The 15,211-nt window shown below is 54.7% G+C and overlaps 1 protein-coding gene across 1 annotated transcript in view; it reads left to right on the top strand.

Annotated features, from left to right (window-relative positions):
* atg2a (autophagy related 2A) overlaps positions 1 to 15,211 on the top strand; it is a 174,866-nt gene that overhangs the window by 133,675 nt on the left and 25,980 nt on the right. The window contains exons 29-31 of the mRNA XM_041181922.1: positions 10,736 to 10,862; positions 12,419 to 12,618; positions 14,910 to 15,139. Of these exons, the coding sequence (XP_041037856.1) occupies positions 10,736 to 10,862; positions 12,419 to 12,618; positions 14,910 to 15,139 (557 nt within the window). The remainder of the gene's footprint in view (positions 1 to 10,735; positions 10,863 to 12,418; positions 12,619 to 14,909; positions 15,140 to 15,211) is intronic.

Here is a 15,211-nt window from a genome sequence, read left to right as displayed (position 1 = left end):
GCGTTGCACTGTTGGGAGGGTTATTCTGAGGGAGTGCCATAATGACAGAGGGGCAGTACTGAGGGAGCACTGCACTGTTGCGGGGGCAGCACTTGAGGGAATGCTGCACTGTTGGGGGATCAGTACAGAGGGAACACTGCACTATTAGAGGGGCAGGACTGAGGGAGTGCTGTGCTGACAGAGGGTCAGTACTGAGGGAATACTGCACTGTCGGAGGGTCAGTACTGAGGGAGTGCTGTGCTGACAGAGGGTCTGTACAGAGGGAGGGCTGCATTCTCAGAGTGTCAGTACTGAGGGAGTGCTGCACTGTCGGAGGGTCAATACTGAGGGAGTGCTGCACTGTCGGAGGGTCAGTACTGAGGGAGTGCTGCACTGTCAGAGGGTCATTACTGAGGGAGTGCTGCACTGTCGGAGGGTCAGTACTGAGGGGGTGCTGCACTGTCGGAGGGTCAGTACTGAGGGAGTGCTGCACTGTCAGAGGGTCAGTACTGAGGGAGTGCTGCACTGTCAGATAGTCAGTACTGAGGGAGTGCTGCACTGTCAGAGGGTCAGTACTGAGGGAGTGCTGCACCGTCAGAGGGTCAGTACTAAGGGAGCGCTGCACTGTCGGAGGGTCAGTACTGAGGGAGTGCTGTGCTGACAGAGGGTCTGTACAGAGGGAGGGCTGCATTCTCAGAGTGTCAGTACTGAGGGAGTGCTGCACTGTCGGAGGGTCAATACTGAGGGAGTGCTGCACTGTCGGAGGGTCAGTGCTGAGGGAGTGCTGCACTGTCAGAGGGTCATTACTGAGGGGGTGCTGCACTGTCGGAGGGTCAGTACTGAGGGGGTGCTGCACTGTCGGAGGGTCAGTACTGAGGGAGTGCTGCACTGTCAGAGGGTCAGTACTGAGGGAGTGCTGCACTGTCAGATAGTCAGTACTGAGGGAGTGCTGCACTGTCAGAGGGTCAGTACTGAGGGAGTGCTGCACTGTCGGAGAGTCAGTACTGAAGGTGTGCTGCACTGTCGGAGGGTCAGTACTGAGGGGGTGCTGCACTGTCGGAGGGTCAGTACTGAGGGGGTGCTGCACTGTCAGAGGGTCAGTACTGAGGGAGTGCTGCACCGTCGGAGGGTCAGTACTGAGGGAGTGCTGCACTGTCGGAGGGTCAGTACTGAGGGAGTGCTGCACTGTCGGAAGGTCAGTACTGAGGGGGTGCTGCACTGTCAGAGGGTCAGTACTGAGGGAGTGCTGCACCGTCGGAGGGTCAGTACTGAGGGAGTGCTGCACTGTCGGAGGGTCAGTACTGAGGGAGTGCTGCACTGTCGGAAGGTCAGTACTGAGGGAGTGCTGTACTGTCGGAGGCTCAGTACTGAGGGAGTGCTGCTCTGTCAAGAGGGTCAGTACTGAGGGAGTGCTGCACTGTTCGAGGGTCAGTACTGAGGGAGTGCTGCACTGTCAAGAGGGTCAGTACTGAGGGAGTGCTGCACTGTCAAGAGGGTCAGTACTGAGGGAGTGCTGCACTGTTAGAGGGTCAGTACTGAGGGAGTGCTGCACTGTCAGAGGGTCAGTATTGAGGGAGTGCTGCACTGTTAGAGGGTCAGTACTGAGGGAGTGCTGCACTGTCAGAGGGTCAGTACTGAGGGAGTGCTGCACTGTCGGAGAGTCAGTACTGAGGGGGTGCAGCACTGTCGGAGTGTCAGTACTGAAGGTGTGCTGCACTGTCGGAGGGTCAGTACTGAGGGGGTGCTGCACTGTCGCAGGGTCAGTACTGAGGGGGTGCTGCACTCTCGGAGGGTCAGTACTGAGGGAGTACTGCACTGTCAGAGAGTCAGTACTGAGGGAGTGCTGCACCATCGGAGGGTCAGTACTGAGGGAGTGCTGCACTGTCGGAGGATCAGTACTGAGGGAGTGCTGCACTGTCAAGAGGGTCAGTACTGAGGGAGCGCTGCACTGTTCGAGGGTCAGTACTGAGGGAGTGCTGCACTGTCGGAGGGTCAGTCCTGAGGAAATGCTGCACTGTCGGAGGGTCAGTACTGAGGGAGTGCTGCACTATTAGAGGGTCAGTACTGAGGGAGTGCTGCACTGTCAGAGGGTCAGTACTGAGGGAGTGCTGCACTGTCAAGAGGGTCAGTACTGAGGGAGTGCTGCACTGTCAGAGGGTCAGTATTGAGGGAGTGCTGCACTGTTAGAGGGTCAGTACTGAGGGAGTGCTGCACTGTTAGAGGGTCAGTACTGAGGGAGTGCTGCACTGTCGGAGGGTCAGTACTGAGGAAATGCATTGTCAAGAGGGTCAGTACTGAGGGAGTGCTGCACTGTTGGAGTGTTAGTCCTGAGGGAGTGCTGCACTGTTGGAGTGTTAGTACTGAGGGAGTGCTGCACTGTTAGAGGCTCAGTACTGAGGGAGTGCTGCACTTTTAGAGGCTCAGTACTGAGGGAGTGCTGCACTGTCAGAGGGTCAGTACTGAGGGAGAGCTGCATTGTTGGAGGTGCCATCTTTCGGTTGACTTGGTCAGATGGTTTAGTTGGTCGACTAAACTGACTTAGGTGGATGTGAAAAATGCCACAGCCACAGTTGGAACAAGAGGAAGGGATGTTCTCCTCTGTGTTCTGGGACCAATGCTTATCCCACAACCAACATCATTAAAAACCAATGATCTGGCCCTTATCACTTTGCTGTTTGTGGGATGCTGCTGTATGCAAATTGGCTGCTGTGTTTTCCACATTGCAACCGTGACTACACTTAAAAAAAACACTTCATTGACTGAAATGTTTTGGAGCATTGTGCATTAGTGGAAGGTGCTATGTATTTGCAAATCTCTGTTTCATTTTCAACCTGCATAACCACCTTCCCTCACTTCTCGCCTGCACCCCTGGCTGAATCCGATTAGAATCACACAGCACAGTAGGAGGCCATTCAGCCTTTTGTTCTTTTCCTGACTCTTTGAAAGTGCTATCCAACGAATCCTACTCCCTCCTGCTCTTTCCCCGTATCCCTGCACATTTTTTCCTAAAGTATTTATCCAATTTCCCTTTTGAAAGTTCCTATTGAATCTGCTTCCGCTGCCCTTTCAGGCAGCGCCTTCCAGATCACAACCGCTCGCTGCGTAAAAAAAAAATTCTCCTCATCTCCCCCCCTTCTGGTTCTTTAACCGATTCTCTTCGATCTATGTCCCCCTCTGGTTACCGACCCTCCTGCCGCTGGGAACAGTTTCTCCTTATTTATTCTATCCAAACCCCCTCATGATGTTGAACGTCTTGATTAAATCTCCCCCTTAACCTCCTCCGCTCTAAAGAGAACAATCCCGGCTTCTCCAGTCTCTCCACGCCCCTGGCACTGTTCTGGTAAACCTCCGCACCCCCTGTGCATTGCTGAGACCAGCAGCTGGAACCTGTGGACCAGCCCTCGCCCTCGTGTGGTAACAGCTCATCGCAGTGGCACCGCTGAGTTTCCTCTGTGGGCTGAACACTCTGCAGGCTAGCCTGGGGTTACCCAAATGTGTTACCGAGTCACGTGGGGCTCATGTGTAGCTAGTTTCATGTCCAATTAGTGGGGCCTAGGTCCAGCGTTGGGGGTGGGGGGGTGGTGGGGGTTGTGGGGGGTGGGTGGAGGGTGTTGGAACTGAGACAGGAGCTCAGTTCCCACTCAAGCCAGTGCGAAAACGTTGACAAGGAGTGAGGAAATGGGGCCCCGTGGCTGACACTCTGCCTCTTCTGAACGCACCGACTGAGCTTTTGATTTCAATTGTGTGGTGGGTCTAAAAATACTCAGAGCAAATAGCGTGCGGGGAGGACTCTCTCGGTTTTGGAAACACACTGCAATTTGCTTCGGATTGCATAGGACTTACGCAGTGGAAACACAGACCCTTTGCTCAAATTTATACTTCACACGAGCCTCCCACCCCCACCCCCACCCCCACCGCCTCCACCAGCCTTACTTCATCGCACCTCGTCAACGCGACTATTTTCCACTCTTATCGCCCGGTGCTTTTCGAGACTGAAACCGTTTGCAGCAACCGCCGCTCAGGGACTGAGCCGACCCGCTCGGTACCGCCTCCCAGTGGCTGACCTCGGAACCGCTGCGTTTGCAGGGCCTCGCGGGGCGCCTCCTGTTGGCGCGCTTTGTGTCACGAATGGAGAGGCCGAGATCGTTTTTTTTTCAAAAAAAAAATTCTTTCAGGGAACGTGGGCATCGCTGGCAAGGCCCAGCGTTTGTTGCCCGTCCCTAATTGCCCTGGAGGAGCTTTTGGTGAGCCCGCCTCCTTGACCCACCGCGGTTCCCCTGGCTTGACTGATCTGCAGCCGTTTGGTACAACTGAGTGGCCATTTCAGGGGGGCAGTCAAGAGTCAACCACATCGCTGTGGGTCTGGAGTCAAGATCTCCCTCCCTAAAGGGCATGGGTGAACCCAGATGGGTTTTTAACAACAATATCGGTGATGGTTCTCATGGTCACCATCACTGAGACGAGCGTTATAATTCCAGATTTACTAACTGAATTTAATTGGTGGGATTCAAACCCGTGACCCAGAGCGTTAGCCTGGGCTTCTGGATTACTAGTCCCAGTGACATGACCACGACACCCACCATCTCCCCTTATTATTAAGAGGGGCACGACTGAGAGAGGCCAGAGTGCTCCTTGATTTCTTTTTCATATTTTCTCCAGGTGCCTGGATCCCTCCCCACTCCTGCTACTCTCTCCCAAAGGCCGTGACTCTTACCGGGCTACTGTACCCGACAGTGAGTGCCTGAGGATAATCTGTTTCTCGTGACGTGGGTTGAGGGATAAATATTGGCGCCGGGGGTAGTGGGGGGATGGGGGAGTGGGGAACTCTCCCCTGTTCTTCTTCCAGTACCCCTGTTCTTCTTCCAGTAGTGGCCGTGGTTTAGCAACCATTTCATTCCAGTGGTGCAGGTGATACCATGAGCCAGTGGGCTGGTATGCTTCATAGGCTGTTCGACAATGTGTGCATCACCGCCAAGTCTGACCTTGGCCCGGCATTGAGTTCCGGAGCCCTGCACCTCAGGGGAGGATATGTCGGCCTCGGAGGGAGCTGTGCAGCGTAGAATGATCCTAGGGGATTGAAATGTTAAATCACTCGGACAGGTTGCAGTGCAGAGGCATGTGCAGGATTAAGCAACCGAGGTGTTTAAGATGATTAAATGGGTTGATAGGGTCGGTGGAGAGAAACTATTTCCTCGGGAGGCGGTGGGAGCTTGGAGTCCAGAACAAATCTGTATTGAGGCCAGGGTGGGGTGGGGCGGGGTGGGGGGGGTAAGTTGAAATTGTTAAATTTCAGATTGACGGGTTTTTGTTGGGTTGAGGGTATTAGGGTTTTTGGAACCTAAGGCAGGAAGATGGGGTTTAGATCCAGCTCAGCCACAATCGAATTGAAGGGTGGAGGGGGCTGAAGGGTCTCCTCCCGTTTCTGTGTTCACATTTCTCGGTCACGATAGATGCTTCACTCTGAGCGTGTGGTCAGTAGACACTGGGTGGCACTGTGGATGTCACCCAGGCTGCTGGCATGAGAGTCAGTTGGCACCTTCCGGCCCCCCTCAGCTTTTTCGAGGGGGAGAGTTCCAGATTCTCACTGCCCTCTGTGTGAAGAAGTGCTTCCTGACATCACCCCTGAATGGCTTGGCTTGAATTCTGGACCACCCGCAACCCCCCACCCTCCCAAAAAAAAACCCCAACCAGAGGAAATTGAATCCTTTAATCACCTTAAATCCCGCGATTAGATCGCTCCTTACTCTTTCTATACTCGAGGAAATACAAGCCTAGTCTGTGCAATCTGCCCTTGTAACTTAACCCACGTTACCCCTGGGATCCTTGTCTGGGATCATCCTGGTAAATCTGCACTGCAAGGGCTAATACATCCTTCCTGAGCTGCAGGGGCCCAGAACTGGACGCAGCTACCCCAGGCAGTCATGTCCAGAGTTTCGCCCTTCGTCGATAAGCCAACTTTCCCACATCATCCTGTGGGAGGTCATCTCTGCCCCTTCTATAATGTGATTAGCTGCGGTTGGCCTTTAGTGAGACATGGTCATCACATTGCTCACTCCTCGTCTGTGCTGTGAAACCATCCAGAGAAAAAACAGGAACAAGGGAATCATTATGGGTTGCACTGACAGACGGGAAAAATTCCTTCTTACAAATAAAAGAAATATTATAGTCCAAAAATACCACCTTGTATAGTGTCTGTGGGTAGAACTCTCTCTTACTTGCCTCTCTGTCAAAAGGTTAGGGATTCAAGACCCACTCCAGAGCGGGAGCCATATGATCAAGGCTGATACTCTCACTCACAGAATGCTGCACTGTCAGAGGGTCAATACTGAGGAAGTGCTACAGTGTTGGGGGAGCAGTACTGAGGGAGCACTGCACTGTCAGAGGGTCAGTACTGAGGGAGTGCTGCACTGTCAGAGGGTCAGTACTGAGGGAGTGCTGCACTGTCGGAGGGTCAGTACTGAGGGAGCACTGCACTGTCAGCGGGGCAGTACTAAGGGTGTGCTGCGCTGCCGGAGGGTCAGTACTGAGGGAGTGCTGCACTGTCGGAGGGTCAGTACTGAGGGAGCACTGCACTGTCAGAGGGGCAGTACTAAGGGTGTGCTGCGCTGCCGGAGGGTCAGTACTGAGGGAGTGCTGCACTGTCGGAGGGTCAGTACTGAGGGAGTGCCGCACTGTTCAGGGTCAGTACTGAGGGAGTGCTGCACTGTCAGAGGGTCAGTACTGAGGGAGTGCTGCACTGTCAGAGGGTCAGTACTAAAGGCGTGCTGCACTGTCAGAGGGTCAGTACTGAGGGAGTGCTGCACTGTCAGAGGGTCAGTACTAAAGGCGTGCTGCACTGTCAGAGGGTCAGTACTGAGGGAGTGCTGCACTGTCAGAGGGTCAGTACTGAGGGAGTGCTGCACAGTCAGAGGGTCAGTACTGAGGGAGTGCTGCACTGTCATAGGGTCAGTACTGAGGGAATGCTGCACTGTCAGGGTCAGTACTGAGGGAGTGCTGCACTGTCAGAGGGTCAGTACTGAGGGAGTGCTGCACTGTCAGAGGGTCAGTACTGAGGGAATGCTGCACTGTCAGGGTCAGTACTGAGGGAGTGCTGCCCTGTCAGAGGGTCAGTACTGAGGGAGTGCTGCACTGTCAGAGGGTCAGTGCAGAGGGAGTGCTGCACTGTCAGGGTCATTACTGAGGGAGTGCTGCAGTGTCGGAAGGGCAGTACTGAGGGAGTGCTGCACTGTCGGCGGTCCTGTTTTTCGCGATGGGACGTTAAACCGCAAACTGTCTGCTCTCAGATGATTTATAACATCCCTTGGGTACCACTGAAAGAAGAGCGAGGCACCTCCCTGTTCTCCTGAGTGTCCTGACTAGTATTTTATCCCCTGATTGACATACTGAATACTTTTAACAAGATGTAAATTCAAGTGGTAAATTGCAAGTTTGAAGGGGAAATAGTATAATGCCATCCCCGCCCGGCCCCCATCCCCACCCGGCCCCCATCCCCACCCGGCCCCCATCCCCGCCCGGCCCCCATCCCCACCCGGCCCCCATCCCCACCCGGCCCCCATCCCCACCCGGCCCCCATCACCAATCCTTTGCCTGGAGGTCAGTTTGCAATTGTTCTTGAGCCTAACCTCGCTCAGCCCAGCACACTTGTGATCTAGGGAGACCTGGTGTTATCCCAGGCCATTAATTGACACCACCAGTCACCCGCAAGATCTTTCAGTGGAATGTAGCTGCGTAGCCTGCTCCGGTGCTCTTGTGTGTACTATTGATCACAATATATGTGCATTCATTACATGAGGTTTAGACCGAGATAAGAAAGACTTCTATTGATTTAGCTCCTTATAAGGCATCAATGTGTCTCTGAAACAGTTTTGGAGTTTCAGCCCCTGTTGCAATGTAGGAAACATGGCAGGCATTTTCTGCAGAGTGAGATTCCACACACAGAAAAGTGGTAATGATCAGCTCACCTGTTAGTGATGCTGAGTATGGCAGCATTATTGAGCTAGGGTAGAACCCCCCTGCTCGTCCTCAAGTACCGGAGGTGGAATCTTTCACACCCATCTGAGTGGGGAGACCCTGGTTTAACATCTCCGAAAGATCTATCCTATGACAGTGCAGCACTCCCTCGGTACTGACCCTCCAACAGTGCAGCACTCCCTCGGTACTGACCCTCCAACAGTGTAGCACTCCCTCAGTATTGATCCTCCGACAGTGCAGCACTCCCTCAGTACTGTTCCTCCGACAGTGCAGTACTCCCTCTGTACTGACCCTCCACCAGTGCTGCATTCCCTCAGTACTGACCCTCCGACAGTCCAGCACTCCCTCAGCACTGACCCTCTGACACTGCAGCACTCCCTCAGCACTGACCCACCGACAGTGCAGCACTCCCTCAGCACTGATCCTCTGACAGTGCAGCACTCCCTCAGCACTGACCCACCGACAGTGCAGCACTCCCTCAGCACTGATTCTCTGACAGTGCAGCACTCCCTCAGTACTGACCCTCCGACAGTGCAGCACTCCCTCAGTACTGACCCTCCGACAGTGCAGCACTCCCTCAGTACTGACCCTCCGACAGTGCAGCACTCCCTCAGTACTGATCCTCTGACAGTGCAGCACCTCCTCAGTCCTTGATCCCTGGAGAGCTGGCCTTAATTTTATACTCGAGTCTCTGCAGTGGGAACCTCTGAACCCATGATCTGCTGACTCAGAAGGAAGAGGTTCCACCCACTGAGCCACCACTGACGCCCTAGTAGGTTTGCTATAGTGTGTTTGACTGCTTCTCTATCTTGCACGATCAGCTAGCCCATTTATCATTACCCCGATACCTTAGGTAGCTGTGAAGTGCTAGGATGTGGGCTAGGTCGAGTGATGAGCTCAAAGAGGGGAACACTTTGAGCAAGACCACACAGCTCATTTGCAACAAAAACAAATGTGCACTGCAAATTTTTATTTCAAAACTGAGAACCTCAAGGGCGTGGGACACTGAGAATTGAAATGGTGATATCACGCCTTGAGGTGTCCTGGCAGAGTAAATCAGGAGAAACTGTTTCCCAGTGGCAGGAGGGTCGGTAACCAGAGGGGGACACAGATTGAAGAGAATCGGTAAAAGAACGAGAGATGGGGGAGATGAGGAGAATTTTATTTATACAGCGAGTTGTTGTGATCTGGAAGGCGCTGCCTGAAAGGGCGGCGGAAGCAGATTCAATAGGGGCTTTCGGAAGGGGAATTGGATAAATACTCGAAGGGAAATGCTTGCAGGGATATGGGAACGAGCAGGGTGGGATTGGGACTGATTGGATGGATAGCTCTTCCCGAGAACAGTAGGACAAATTCCCTACCTTACAACAGTGACCACTCTCCAGAAAAACTTCACTGTTGTCCCAAAGCCTTTTACAACCAGAGGTTGTGAAAGGCCCAAAAGAAACTTGCAAGTTGCAACTTTAAATGACCCAGTGAACCATAACACGGTTCTGTCTGGGAGAAGGAGCAGGAAGTTGCGGGGATTACCCCCTACCACCACCTCCTGCCCCTCATCCTACACTGAGAGTGACGCCCTCATATACACTCCTTCCCCCAGAGCGTCCTGGAAGGCGCTGACTCCTCCTGGGGCCAATGCCTGCCTCTAGTGCTTCCCCAGGGCCATTCCACCACGGCGGCACTACTGCCCCCCTGGTTCCCGACTTCACCTGCCACCCACACACCCAGACCCCCAACACCCTTGACCAAAGCACCACAGAATCTTTGTGCCATCCCTCCCAGTGTGCCCCACTACCACAGTGGGCATGCCAAGATCCAGTAACCCGCCGGGGAGCACGCACATGACCACAACTGATGTTTATCCAGCTGTTGCGTGCTAAAGTGAGCAGCATTCCCCCAAACTGCACCCACCCCACCCCCCCAACACCCACCAGCACCCCTAGTGTTTCTCACACATTCACTGATGTCGGTCAAAGTATCCTCATTATGAAAATGCCCCGGAACAAGTAACAAGGCCAGAGTAATTATTTTGCAGCTTCTATTTCTCCGCAGCAACCTCCTACATTTATACAGCACCTGCAGTGTAACAAACCACCCCTAGGTCCTTCCGGGGCGTTGTCAGGCAGAATTTGACACTGACGCACAGATTGGGGCAGGTGACCCAGAGCTCAGTCAGAGAGAGGGAGCGTCTCAAAGGAGCGGAGGGAGGCGGGGGAGGTTTAGGGAGGGAATTCCAGGGCTCAGGAGCCCCTCCCAGGCAGCCGAAGGCACGGCCTCCAATGGTGGGGCGGTTAAAATCGGAGGGGGGCTCGAGACGCCGGAATTGGAGGGGGCGCGGAGATCTTGGGGAGGGTGGTAGGGCTGGAGGGGGTTACAGAGGTGGTGGGAGGGGATGCCACCTTGGATTTGAAAACAAGGATGCGCGTCTGAGGGTCGAGGTGTTGCCGGACTTGGGAGCTGTGCTCAGTGATCGCAGCGGGTGATAGATGAAGGGTTTTGGCGTGAGTTGGAATGCAGGCAGCAGAGTTGTTTTCCCTCGAGAGAAAGGGGGTCCCGATGGTCAGATGGCAGTCCTGCTGGGAGTGTTGCTCTCCGCTTGTATTCACTCCTCCGCAGACCGCCCTCTACTACTGCACGGTTCCACTGCCTGCCCGACCCTCCCCCCGCAGCCAGAATCGCGGAACCCCCCCCCCCCCCCCCACCACCGCAGACCTGTCACCCTGCCTCTTTCAGAGCCTTCAGGTTGTTCTTAAACTAACGCCTCTTCCCTCTGGCCCCACACCAGCTGCCGGAGTCTGCGAGCACCCTCCCACCTCGACTTCCAGCGGAGACGGCCGAGATTAACCAGGGTGACCTGACAGACGCTCTCATCGACACCGAGCGGAACCGGAGGGACTCGACTGACGCATCAGGTGATTGTAGCCAGGCCGAAAACAGGGCAATGTGTGAGGGAGGATGTGAACTGGGGAGGCGGTGGGGGGTGTTGGGGGGGGGCGGGGGTCGTGTGAATGAGGGGCCAAGAATGTGAGGGGACAAGTAAGCGAGCTGGTTTGTGTGCGAGTGTTCATGTGTGAGCAAACCAGTGTGTGTGTATGTGTGTGAACGATGCACTGTGAGAGCAAACCAGTGTGAGATGGAGCCAGGGTCTGTGCGAGCCAGCCAGTGTGTGTGCATATGTGAACGAGGCAGTGTGTGTGTGTGCGTGTAAATAAGCCAGTGTGATGGAGCCAGTCTGTGAACGAGGCAGTGTATGTGTGAGCACTTATGAACGAGCCAGTTTGTGTACGAGCACATGTGAACGTGCCAGTTTGTATAAGGGCACACGTGAGTGAGCTAGTTTGTGTATGAGCACACGTGAGTGAGCAGTTTGTATACGGGTACCTGTGAGTGAGCCAGTTTGTGTATGAGCAGCTGTCAGTGTGCCAGTTTGTGTATAAGCACGCGTGAGTGAGCCACTTGTGTACGAGCATGCGTGAGTGAACCAGTTTGTGTATGAGCACACGTGAGTGAGCCAGTTTGTGTATGAGCACCTGTCAGTGTGCCAGTTTGTGTATAAGCACACGTGAGTGAGCCAGTTTGTGTATGAGCACGCATGAGTGAGCCAGTTTGTGTATGAGCACGCGTGAGTGAGCTAGTTTGTGTATGAGCACGTGTGAGTGAGCTAGTTTGTGTATGAGCATGCGTGAGTGAGCCAGTTTGTGTATGAGCACGCGTGAGTGAGCTAGTTTGTGTATGAGCACGTGTGAGTGAGCTAGTTTGTGTATGAGCACGCGTGAGTGAGCTAGTTTGTGTATGAGCACGCGTGAGTGAGCCAGTTTGTGTATGAGCACGCGTGAGTGAGCCAGTTTGTGTATGAGCATGCGTGAGTGAGCCAGTTTGTGTATGAGCACGTGTGAGTGAGCCAGTTTGTGTACGAGCACGCGTGAGTGAGCTAGTTTGTGTATGAGCACGCGTGAGTGAGCCAGTTTGTGTATGAGCACGCGTGAGTGAGCTAGTTTGTGTATGAGCACGCGTGAGTGAGCCAGTTTGTGTATGAGCACGTGTGAGTAAGCCAGTTTGTGTATGAGCACGCGTGAGTGAGCCAGTTTGTGTATGAGCACGCGTGAGTGAGCCAGTTTGTGTATGAGCACGTGTGAGTGAGCCAGTTTGTGTATGAGCACGCGTGAATGAGCCAGTCTGTGTATGAGCACGAGTGAGTGAGTCAGTTTGTGTAAAGGCACACGTGAGTGAGCCAGTCTGTGTATGAGCACGCGTGAGTGAGCCAGTTTGTGTAAAGGCATACGTGAATGAGCCAGTCTGTGTATGAGCACGAGTGAGTGAGCAAGTTTGTGTAAAGGCACACGTGAGTGAGCAGTTTTTATATGGTTAACTCTTTCAAAGAACCAACGTGGAATTTGCTGCTTTTGCTTTATTATTTGCCTTTTTTCCCTCCGTTCCCCTGCCAACTCTGCTCTCTTGCCCAAAGCAGGGATGCCCCTGCTCCGACAGGACTCCCCTGTGTCTGTCTACCTTTTCCCGGGCGAGAACAACCAGGAGAAGCCTCCCTCCAAACCCCCCTCAGCCCTCGACAGGCTGGATGTGTATCCCTCCGAGGGCAGCGAGGCAGGAAGCGACTCCACTGACAATGACGACTTCTGCATCCTGGACGCTCCAGGCATGGGAATTCCGGTAAGCCCGCCAGCTATCCGTGGGAGATTCCGCTCAGCATGGACTGGGGACAGACTTGAGACCGTGCAGTGCAACCCTGCATCATACATTTACCAACTAAACTGATAGAAGCCTTTGCGCTTAAAGAAGGGGTTCAATATGGTAGAAGATGTTTTCACTTGCGGGCGAGACCAGAACTCGGAGCCATTGATATAAGGCAGTCACTGATAAATCCCAATCGGGAGCTCCGGAGAAATCTCCCTATCAAGACAGTAGGGAGAATATGGAACTCGCTCCCACAGGGAGTGGTTGAGGTAAATAGCGTAGGGGGGAAAGTGGATAAACACGTGAGGCAGGAGCAGCTGCAAAGCTGACTGCTGCCCACGATCGCCGCACCCCCCCCCCCCCCCACCGCCTCGATTTCACAGCCAGCCAGGGTGAATGGCACGCTGCCTGGCTCGGTGCGGGGGGAGGAGGGCGAGTGCGGACACTTGTGCCTGCGGGCGGGTGCAGGCACTGATAGCTCCCATGAAGGCACGGAGCTGCCTCGGGGAGCCGAAGATGTTTACAAACGTAAGTGAAGAATTGAAGAACGTGTCCCCTCACGTGACTCTCTCTCGCACGAGCGGGGGCATGTTAAAAATGCGACTCACGCCACCCTTTGCTTTATTTTTAATCCCCGTTGGGAACCTCACCCCGCGGCCCCCCCGTGGGCGAGGCTTCATAAAACACCCAAAGGTGGCCTGGCCGATTCGTCTGCGAAAAATTGCACTTAACGGGCCTTAATAGGGCCTGTTAATTGTCGGCGGGGCACACTGCCGACTCTCCAGCGCACCCCGCCGACTGAAGTGTCGCTCGAGTGCGCGATGGCATCAGGGGCGCTCGAGCGGGGTTGGGCGCGGGCCAGCTCGCTCGCTCTCTCAGCGAAAAGTCCTGCCCACGAGGGGAGAAAGGAATAGAAGGTTATGGGGTGATAGGGGTGAGGTGAAGAGGGGGCTGGGTGGAAGCCCGTGTGGGACATAAGCACCAGCACGGAGCAGCTGGGCCGAATGGCCTGCTCCTGTGCCGCAGCCTCGATGTGTTCGGGCGGCTGCGGAGGTAAACTCATTCAGTCATCACAGGCAGTGCACAGTGGACCCAGATCGTCCGTTTTCACTGATGTCGATCGAGGGATGAAATATTGGCTTCAGGACACCAGGGAGAACGCGCCCCCCTGCTCTCCTCCCAATAGTGACCCTTGGATCTTTTACACCCACCTGGGTTGTTATCAAATTGATGTTTATGGGAGCTTGCTGTGCACGGGTTGGCTGGTGCGTTTCCAACATTACGCTTTAAACAGCACTTTGTTGGCTGTAAGGCACTTGGAAGATGTCCCGAGGTTGTGAAAGGCACTACAGAAACGCAAGAAATTTTTGTCCTGACTATTGGGGCAGTGTCACTGAGTTTCCAGTCTTAGAAACTCTGCTGTGGTGATTAAATTAACCGAACCTCCCAAACCCCCCCTCCTCCACCCTGAACGGACCGAGGCTACAGCACAGAAACAGGCCATTCGGCCCAGCTGCTCCGTGCTGGTGCTCCTGCTCCACACGAGCTTCCTCCCAACCCACTCTTCACCTCCCCCCCCCCGCCCTCAGCACATCCTTCTATTCCTCTCTCCCTCATGCGTCTGTCCAGCTTCCCCCTCAAAATGCATCAGCGCTGTTCACCTCAACCACCCCCCTGCGGGAGCGAGTACCACATTCTCCCCTCTCTCCGGGCGCGGAAGTTTCTGTTGGAATTCCCCATTGGATTTGTTTAGCGATTATTTATTGTGAGGCCTCGGGGTTTGCGAACGGGGCTTCGGGAACCGCGGGTGTTTCTTTTTCTTTCTGCCCCTCTCTTTGTTACCGTTCCGCCGAAAGCGCAGGTATCGCTGTTAACCCTTGGAGGGGGGGCAGCCGAAAAGCGCACGGCAAGAGCCCGCAAGACTGCTAGGGGCGAGCAGGCTGTGTGGGGAGCGAGGGAGGAAAGAGCGGGAGGAGCCCTGACCTTAAAACGGTGACCGGATGAACGCAGAGAGAGAGCGAGAGAGGGTAAGAAAGAATAAAGAGGCCACAGAGGGGTCAATGGTGAATGTTTTCTGGTGTGGGAGGAGCTAGTTAGGTGTAGACTTGGGATTTGAGTGTCGGACGGACAGAATATTGCTGCCCTGCCGTGCGGAGACCTGGTATTTTCCAGTTTGTTTCGGAGAGAGGTTGTTCGTTTATTTATTTATTTATTTTTTTTGCACCCCCCCCCCCCCCCCCCCCCCCCCCCCCCCCGCCACCCCCCAGCCCAAAGACGGCGAGCCGGTGGTCTCCAAGCTGACGGACGACTGCATCTCCATCAAGGACGGCTACTTCTCCAGGCCCATCGGGAGCACGGACCTGCTGAAGGCCCCGGCCAGGTTCCCCGTCCCCGACATGCGCATCATGCTGCGGGAGATCTCCGTGGTCTGGCACCTGTACGGAGGGAAGGACTTTGGCCCTCATCGCCCGTCTTCCATGCACGCGCACTCTCCGAGGTAGGTTTGAGACCGGGAAGGAGGACGGAGCCAGATCCGGAACGCGCTCGGCCTGCGGTGGCCGGCGCTTTT

The sequence above is a fragment of the Carcharodon carcharias genome (assembly GCF_017639515.1).
Source record: "Carcharodon carcharias isolate sCarCar2 chromosome 37 unlocalized genomic scaffold, sCarCar2.pri SUPER_37_unloc_1, whole genome shotgun sequence".
NCBI lineage: Eukaryota > Metazoa > Chordata > Chondrichthyes > Lamniformes > Lamnidae > Carcharodon > Carcharodon carcharias.
This window is presented reverse-complemented; position numbering and strand designations above follow the sequence as displayed.